At 51.2% G+C, this 9,383-nt stretch overlaps 2 protein-coding genes across 2 annotated transcripts in view; one reads left to right on the forward strand and one right to left on the reverse strand.

The window, feature by feature from the left end:
• The window catches only part of Tgfb3 (transforming growth factor beta 3), a 23,571-nt gene extending 20,799 nt beyond the window's left edge, over positions 1-2,772 (reverse strand). Inside the window, exon 1 of the mRNA XM_005343379.2 lies at positions 2,289-2,772. Within this exon, the coding sequence (XP_005343436.1) occupies positions 2,289-2,634 (346 nt within the window). The 5' untranslated portion in view covers positions 2,635-2,772. The remainder of the gene's footprint in view (positions 1-2,288) is intronic.
• A 4,662-nt stretch (positions 2,773-7,434) lies between these two features.
• The window catches only part of Ift43 (intraflagellar transport 43), an 81,271-nt gene continuing 79,322 nt past the window's right edge, over positions 7,435-9,383 (forward strand). Inside the window, exon 1 of the mRNA XM_005343380.2 lies at positions 7,435-7,496. Coding sequence (XP_005343437.1) covers positions 7,443-7,496 — 54 coding nt within the window. The 5' untranslated portion in view covers positions 7,435-7,442. The remainder of the gene's footprint in view (positions 7,497-9,383) is intronic.

Consider the following 9,383-nt stretch of genomic DNA (forward strand, 5'->3'; position numbering starts at 1 on the left):
TTGGGGACCAGTCTGGGATACCGAGCAAGTTCCAGGACAGCCACGTCTACACAGAAAATCCCTGTCTTGAGAACAACAGCAGCAACAAAAGAAGTTCAGGACAGGCTTCTCCTCTGCTCAGCAGCTGCCACAGCCTCCTTTGTACTGAGCGTGCCTCATGCAGCCGGGGTGCCACACCTGACTAGCCACAGGACAGGCCCAGGTTGGTGTCTGTTCAACCACCGTATTGCCTATGCCAAGTGCAGAGAGCCTGGTACTGTGAGCCTCCGTGGCATTGCCTGTGTCCCAGTGAACACTGGCTCTGCCTCAGCATCTAGAAGACAATCTTGTTCACTGTGCCAAGCTGGCACAGGCTAGACCATGACTCTATAGCCCCCATGTTCTGCCCCCTGTCTTGAACTCCCTTGATGTTGATACTATAGCTTGGGAACGCACATCTGTGGGGGGCTGTCCTGGCTTTGTCTGAGGCTGTCCACTTTAAGCCCTGGGCTTCTGCGCAATAACCACAGATATTGCCTCATTTCCTAAAGTGCTCACTTTCAGCCCAGGGCTTCAGGTGGGGTGGGCCCTCATCACTCAGTCCCCCCTTCAGACTCTCCTCCTGACCCAGGCTAGGAAGGCTCCAGGCCTACTCTCTTGTTCTCCGCTTTCCTCAGGCTTGTAACCTTCTCTGATATTTGTGGCTACTATGACTTGCTTTTTAGTAGGTGACCAAGGAGTTGAGGGCTCAGCCCATCTAAGCCGGGAAGACTGGAAACCGTGGTCACCTGGAAGTCCTCGTACCAACACCAATGGGGAACACTCGGCAGGGAGTTCTGGGTCTGCCTTCTTTCCATCCTCAACTCCCCCAAGGAGCCAGATCCTAAGAAAGGACATTCCAGGTAGACCCAGGAAACTGCACCGAGAAACTCCACCCCACCTCCATAAACCACAGGTTTCTGCTTGGTGCAGGCCAGCTCCCTGCTGGCCTCTGCATCTTCCTTGAGAGCCACTCCACCCATTGGCGCTCATTCCTGTCCTTCTCTGCAGCCAGGTTTCTCTAGCCTCCTGCTGTTTGCCCCGTGGCCACTCTGACTGTACCACCCTCCTGGCTCCAGCCCATCTTCCCACCCCACTCGGGCACTGCCCACCTCCCAGGTGGGCCTGGGCTGAAGTCACCAGGGCACGGAGGACACCTGCTGGCAGGGAAAGCAAACAGAGCTGCTCCCGGATTCAGGCCCGGAACAGCTCACATTCCTCTTTCCTGGGCTGTCAGTTTCTCAACATCTGCCAGTTTCTCTCTCTTGTATTGAGGCTTTTTAAATCCCCATTCAGTAAACACACATGACTTCCACACGTGTACAAACACACACAGACGTCTCCCCCAGAAGCTTCACGGCTCCTCCGCAGACAGCAGCCTCCTGGGAAGAAACGCTCCCAGACACACATCCCCATGGCCCCCACAGCCATCCCTTCCACCCACACCCCCATGGCAGACAGATGCTTTGGGTTAGCCAGCGCCTCCATCCTGCACTCCTGTGAACATTAGCCCAGGAGGCCCCACGTTACACACAGGAATCTGTCTACTGCGTAATGCAAGAGCCCACATCTTCCAAAAGTCCACGTATGTGGGAATATACATGCCCACTCTTAGCTCACATGGATCGTGTGTGCCTCTCTCTCTCTCTCTCTCTCTCTCTCTCTCTCTCTCTCTCTCTGTGTGTGTGTGTGTGTGTGTGTGTGTGTGTGTGTGTGTGTGTGTGTGTGTGTGTTAGACTGAAGGGCCCAAGCTGCAAGAAGTTAATATCTTGTCCGGGCTTCCAAAAACTTGACAAACAAATTTGGGGCAGGGACTGTGCTTCCCGAGAGCTGGAAAACTGACCCAGAGATGTGGCATACGGAGCTGGGAAAAGCTGGGAGAATAAGGGGAGATGGCCGGACTCAGAGGACCCTGAGGATATGGTGGCCAACCAGCCCTCCCTTTGATGGACCCGTGTGCTCACAGTTAACCTCTATGGACACATGTGTGAGAACATGTTTCCTGAGGTGGCACAATACAATCCCAAGTTAATTTCCATCAGGCATGTGATAGGAGTTCGGAACGCCACTTGGCTCTGGGACTCCTGGCCTCTTGAAGTGCTTGTCTGTCTCCTTTTCCCACCCACCCACCCAGCTGCAGCTGCAATGCCTGACCTCTGCAGTGAACCCTGGGCACTCTGCTGGGTAACCACCAACAGGCCCCCTCTGCGGAACACCCGTTTCCAGCGCATCCCCTCCAGAGTAGACACCCGGTAAGCGTTTGGACTTACTGTGCTCGGCCAGCCCCTGGATCATGTCGAATTTATGGATCTCTTTGGCATAGTACTCCGACTCAGTGTTCTCCTGAGTGCAGCCTTCCTCCCTCTCCCCGTGCATCTCTTCCAACAACTCCCGGGTACTGTTGTAAAGAGCCAGGACCTGATAGGGAACGTGGGTCATCACCGATGGCTCGGGGGGACTGGTGAGCCTGAGCTTGCTCAAGATCTGTCCCCTAATGGCTTCCACCCGCTTCTTCTTGATGTGGCCGAAGTCCAAGGTGGTGCAAGTGGACAGACAGAAGCTGACCGTGGCCAAGTTCAGTAGGGCCAGGATCGCCAGAGCCCTTTGCAAGTACATCTTCAGGTGTGAGCCCAGGAGCGAGGCCAGGGGGCAGGGGAGGCCTGGTAAGGAGGAGACCCCAGTAGAGAGAGGGAGGAAAACCAGGCGTCCTCCCCAGATCCCAAAGACTGAGGCTTGGCAAGAGGGTGCATGAACTCACTGCACTGTGATGGCTTCAGGACTCCCAGGAAGCTGGCAGCCCCGGGACGATAGCGGACTGTGTGTGCGGTGTAGCGCTGGGATTCTTGTCCATATGTCTAAACAGGTTCTGCTGGGCTCTGGCTCCCAGCAGGCCAGGTGGAGGGCAAGCCGAGGGTTGGGAGGGGTGGCAAGGCAGCTGCGAGTGGGAAGAGAGCTGAAGTTTTTCCTTAGGTAAAAATAAATAGAGCGGATATCTGATATTGCCAACCGCTGCTTGGTGATGAGGAGAAAGTGGGTATTTTAAAGAAAGTACAGAAGGGCCATGACTGGATCCCAAAAACACAGAATCTCTGCCTTGCCCCGAAGAAGAATAAGAAAAGAGAATGGAAAAGAAAAGAAAAAAAATGTTTTGTTTTTTTTTTAAAAAAAAAAAAATCACCAGTGGGTATGTGGGGAGAGGCAGGGCTGGGCAGCGGCAGGCCCAGCTAAAGGTGGGGGCAGTGCAGGACACACTTGTCTCTCCAGCGCTCCATTCATGGTTCCCCTTTTGTTTACACTCCTGGGGGCTCTCTAAATGACTCTGTTCACGCTGCCTCTCCTCTTCACTGGCTGGGATGAGAGCGATTATGTGCAACTGGCAAGCGGAGAGGGCAGGCCTCCTGGAGACAGCTCGGATAATCCACTTGGACCCACAGTCACCAGCATCTTAGCTTGTCTTCTCCCTCGGTCATGGCTTCTGTCCCTTGCTCCTCTTTAGGGGGAAAAAAAAGTCAGAAGGAAAAGAAAATAGAAGCCGATTCGCCGCAGCTGACTCCGGAAAGCGGTATTCCTTGGTCCGCAAGCCTCTTCTCATTTGTGTCTCGCCTCGCCGTGGCTCAGTCCCCTACCCTCGGCCCTCTCCTTCCCTCCCTTTCTCGTTCCCCTTCTCTCTCTCCCTCTCCTCCCTCTCTCTCTCTCTCTCACACACATGCACACACACTGCTTTCTCTATTTCTCTCTGCTGAAATTTTATACCTCCCTCCCATGACGTCTCGGCCTGGGGTGGGGGAGGGAGGGAGGGAGGGACCAGCGCACGCAGCCTCTCTTGCTGCACGGTTTTAATGTTTTAAACAGGCACAGGAAAAGCCGAGCCCATTTGAAAAATACTTTGCGAGTCCTCTGCTTCGACGTGGTAACTGAACTTTTTTTCCCCCACTTCTTGGAGTCATTCCTGCTACACGCTGGCTGTTTTTCTGGAAAGTTACTCCCGAGCCCCCTCCTTCCTGCTACCCCGGCCCCTCTGTGCCAGGGCCAGCTGTCAGTCCACGCTCCCCGCCCCGCTCTCTCGCCTCCCCCGCGTCCCCGATCGCCCCCTGGCCGGGTCGGGGACACACGCGAGGTCTACTTGGGGAACGGGACCGGGTAGCAGGGCCATCCTCTTCAGGCCGGAGGGTGGGACCGGGCTCGGCCGCGATCCTGGCTGCGGTTCTTCATTGACCATCCGGGAGCCGGGCGGCTGCAGCTTGGGTAGATGGTGGCGTTTTCCGGAAGGCCGAGGGTGCCCTCTGGCGAGGCCGGGCCGCCAGTGACGAGGCTCGGTAGCTCTGTCCCGCAGGACCACGAGTACAACCAGACCTCTCGGTCAAGTCCCCAGTCCCACGTGTGAGTGAGCGCAGCTCCCTTCCCGGCCGACTCAGCACCTGGCCCCAGCCCATTTCCCGACCGGGTCCTAAGTCTTTTTTTCGTCCCCACGAGCAGCTTAAGTTAGGCCAGACCCAGATCGAGCTGCCCACTTTCTTCCCAGTCTCATCATGGCCTTCCTGGACCCTTTCTGAGAGCTCTGCTCTGAAGTCTCAATTGAAGGGGTGTTAATGTCTTACCTTACGATGGAGGAAACCGAGGCACGTTCACTTTTTTCAAGGTCACACTGCGTCTGGGTAATGGAGATGTCTATTCCAGGCTGTCCAATCTGGAAAGACAATTATTTCAATTAGGAAATTTAGGTGTACAGAGACCTTAAAAATGACTCCCTTAAGGTCACGCAGATTTTAGGTATCGATACCATCATTTCAGCTCTGCCTTTTTATTGCCAGACTTTGCTATGTTTGCTTCTGCAATCTGAGAAATAGAATTTTTTATTTTGTTTTGTTTCAAGATGGGGTTTCTCTGTATAACCCTGGTTGTCCTGAAGCTCGCTCTGTAGACCAGGCTGAGCTACAACTCACAAAGATGTATCTGCCTCTGCCTCCCAAGTGCTGGGATTAAAGGTGTTCACCACCACCGCCAGTCTGAGAAATAGATTTTTTAAAGAGTTTTTTTTTTTTTTTTTAAATTGTGTATGTGTCCTTGTGAACTTGCTTGTGGGTATCTTTGGAAGCCAGATAAGGGCAGCCATTTACAGGAGGTTGTGAGCTGCCTAGCGTAGATGCTAGGGATCCAGCCCTGGACAAGAGCAGTGTGTGCTCTTAATTGATGACCCACCTCCTCAACCCTGAAGGATAGCCTTTGTTTACTGCATGCCCTGCACTGTTCTAGGCACAGAGGATAAGTTAATAAACAAAACAGATCTCGTTTTTATGGAATTTGCATTTCCCAATGGGAGAGGGTGTTAAACATTAAATACATAAAATTATATGAGGGATGGGACAGAGAAGGGAGGAGAGTACCCCGATTGGGGAGTATTGAAATTTAAAATGGGGTGACCCCAGAGGCTGAGGTTCTTGGGCTAACTCTGTACAGCACAGGAGGCAAAGTCATCAAGGGACTTCTCTTCCAGGCTATATGCTCTCTGCCTCGCTCGCGCCCGTGTCTGGAGAGCAGTTATATTTTTAAACTCACTTCTCAAATGATTCAAGTGCTAGGTAAGATTTGCCAGCCCCTGCTTGCTGGGGATTCTCTTTGCCCAGGGTGAGTACCATTCACCCTTTGTCTTCTCAAAGTTGGGGAAGAAGTGGGCGGGAGCTTACAAGAAACTGAAAAAGCCAAGTGTTAATCCCTTCTTGCATAACCAGCACCACGGAAGAAGGAACTAGGGAATAGTTGGTGCCTATATCGAAGCTGTCTGAGATTCTTGGCAATGATTGTTGCATCAGATTAAAATCTAACAAAATATTCTTGCTGAGAAACTAGTAAGGATCTCAGAGAAATCTCTAAAGGTCATCCCAAGGGAGGAAACTGAGGTCAAACAAAGCAATGGTGAAAAATCACCTCCTCAGACTCCCAGGCCATGGTGTCATGGGGCATGAAAATGTTTGGTCTTACTCAGTGAGCACAGGAATGAATCCTTGTGCTGGATGTCACTTGCTGGGTACTTCAGTAATGTTTGTCATTCAGCTTTAGGGACAGTCCTCCCAATTTCCTCGTTTTGAACTTGTAGCCATCCACATTCCATTTCCTGTGGGTCCCGGTGACCAATGCCAGGAATTGGCCAGAGATGTTGACTGTTATATGAGTCAATGAAGACTCAAACTGGACTAACCCCTAAGCCGGGAATCCGTGGGATATCTCCTTTTGCAGGCCTACTAGGACGGCTGGCAGCCATTATGTGCTGGAAAAAACATCGCAGAAAGACACACGGGCTGGCCCAACACTTAGTCCTGGAGTTCTTTTCTTTTCTTTTTCTTTTTTGGTTTTTCCAGACAGGGTTTCTCTGTAGCTTTGGAGCCTGTCCTGGAACTAGCTCTTGTAGACCAAGCTGGCCTCAAACTCACAGAGATCAGCCTGCTTCTGCTTCTACCTCCCGAGTGCTGGGATTAAAGGCGTGTGCCACCACTGCCTGGCTTGGAGTTATTTTCTTCAAGCTATCTGCCTGCTGCATAGAGGATCTAGCGCTGCTCGCTTTGTGGGATTGCTCAGAGTAAGTAAGACCCCTAATGTTGCATCTTCTTTTCTATTCTTTTGAAGGGCCTCACTCTGCTGCTAAGCCTAGACTCAAACTCCTGGGCATACGATCCACCTGAGTAGCAGTGACAAGCAAGGCCTCTGTCCCCGTGCTTGCCTATAGTTATACTTTTCAAAGTGATTGGCACTTGAGCATTGAACATTTTAATCTGGCCTCTAAATAAACTTTGTTTTCAAACACAGAGTTTCACTGTAACCCAGTCCTACCTCCCAAACTCACTAAGTAGCTGAGGATGACCTTGAACTCCCGATTTTCCTGCCCCTAACTCTGGAGTGCTGGAATTACAGGCAGGCATAAATGTGTTACTGTTTTCAATACACTTCTTGAAGGCAGAAGTCACATACTCCACATTTTTGCAAGTCATTGTAAACTTTGTAAGGTATTTATTACATTAGTGTATATCTGTCAAATGGAAATAATACCATGCATCCTGTCCTCCACAGAGATTGTTTCATCTTTCGCTTGAGCAGTAATTTGAAGGCCTTTGTACACTGCAAATGGGAGGGTCAGAATAATCACCAACAGCGGTGCTTGTACTCACTCACAAACGTATTTAACCAAATCTACACGTGTAGGCAGAACCCAAGGCTAACCTTAGCGGATTTTGCTAGCTGGAGATTTGTGTTTTCCCCCCGAAGTCAAACAAAGTTGGCTGAGGAAAGATCTGGTTTAAACTGGAAGGTGACACGCAGCACCCAGGAACTGTGAGGCGGACTCTTTAAATACTGGGGTGGAAGGGCGGGGTCGTTGTTAGGGACGCGATGGAGACGCCTGTTTCCAGGAAGTGACGTCAACGGCCGCGGAGATGGACGATTTACTGGACCTGGGCGAGGAGAGACGACGCAGCTCGACCACCTCCGTGAGGAGTGATGATGGGGGTTGGGGGCTAGTTCACGGGTGGGACAAATGGCCGGACTCCCCGAGAAGCCTGGAGTCGGGCCAGACCCCGTCCCAGTCGCCCGAGTGCAAATCCCGTCATAACGGAGGGTCTGCGCCCCAAGCCACGGCAGCCCTCGCCCTGGAGTCTAGTCCCCGGAAGTTCTACCAAAAGCTTTTAGGAAGAGAAGTGGCTAGGGGCAGGACTGGAAATCAATACTCCAGTTTAACGTGGGGGGGGGGGGGGGGGGGCGGGGAGAGTAACAACTGGGTAAAAACAAAACAAAACCTGATGATGAACCAGAATGCACTTAGCCCCGGCTTCCTCGCTAAGTAGAACGGAGGAGGCTTTGCTGTGTAGGTGAAATGGGGAATTCGTGGAAAGCATTTACCGCCCCGCCTGACCTTCCCTGCTCTTCCCTCGCAGGCCACGACCGGCATATAGCCAGTAGATAAAAGGACTTGATTGAAGACCTACATTCAATGTTTTCTGACTGCCAAAGCCTCCACCAGGTCTCGATAGCCTTTAGAGTTAGCTGAGATCACTTTGAAGGATTGGGTCACCTGGAAAGTCCTTAGTGTCTGCTGTAAAATCGCAGGGGTTTTGAAGGGCCCTGGTAGCATCCAACACCCTCCAAGGTGCTAGACAGGCACCTGTTGGAGGGAGATGAGGGGCCGGAGCCAATTAGTTGATGTTGGAGCAGGGTTTTTAAAAAGCTAAGGACCAGAGGCCACCAGGGTCTTTGTGATACATGAATCTTTCTAGTACCTGGGATGTGAATGTTGTGATTTAGTCCTTCTAACACAAATATGGAGTGAGCTCTAGCGTGCATTGGAATTTGTTCTCGCAGAGAACAGAACACCACTGACCTTTGCCCTGGGGGGTGGGGAGAGAAGGACAGTAAACAGAACACCCTTAAAATACAGGATTTCAAGCTATAAAGTGTTTTCCTGTCTTGTCAATTTATAGGGTCTTCAAATAGCCTCCAACAGTTGTTAGAGAAATCCCTTGTCAACAGCGTTTACAGATACACTTGGACAACAAAACAGGGCACCTTCTTGGAGAGGGAAATGAGCTGTACTATCAGGAACACCATTCCCCTCATCCTTGAAAGACTGGCATCACAACTTGAAGGATTGATAACTGCAGTCTGGTGCCCAGATCAACTTTAGCGTTTTTGGTGCAACACTCCTTTTCTTCCTTCTTAGAGGACTTAGCGCTGAGTTTTCAGTGAGGTGTTATGTGACGAACCCAGGATTCAAAGTCACACGGAGACATCGCTGCTTAATCACTTCCTTGGGCCTCAGTTTCCTCTTTTATAAAATGGTGTCAGCCTCAGTCTTTGTTCATACTTCTTGTGAGACTCAGAGTCAGGGTAAAGGAGACCCGAAAATGCTACGCTATGATGGTTTTCTATTTTGTTTTGAGTAAGTGATCACACACAGACACTCTTGAGCATCCATTAGTGTGCCTCGGAGTTTTGTTTCTGTCCTGGGGGATGCTGAGACAGAGCCCCTGCCCACACCTGCAAATGTTTCATCTGGTGACTCAGAGTCTTGAAGTGTTCTGCTTTCCAAAGATGATGTCTCTGCATTCCTGTGCTGGTTGTGACGGGGGTGGGGGCCGGTGATGCTGATCCAACTAGCAGGGCAAGACGTCCCTCTGAATTCCTTTGGTGTCAACTGCTATGAAATTGAGGAATTCTCCCTGAAAGCCTGTCTGGTAGCTGTCACTGAAGCCCTGCCTAGGAGATGGGAGCTTTTACTATCAGCTCTTAGCTGTGGCTTAAGGCTTCTGCCCAGGCTAGCTGCATTTCTTTCTTTCTTTCTTTCTTTCTTTCTTTCTTTCTTTCTTTCTTTCTTTCTTTCT

Source organism: Microtus ochrogaster, chromosome 1, assembly GCF_000317375.1.
Source record: "Microtus ochrogaster isolate Prairie Vole_2 chromosome 1, MicOch1.0, whole genome shotgun sequence".
Classification (NCBI taxonomy): domain Eukaryota; kingdom Metazoa; phylum Chordata; class Mammalia; order Rodentia; family Cricetidae; genus Microtus; species Microtus ochrogaster.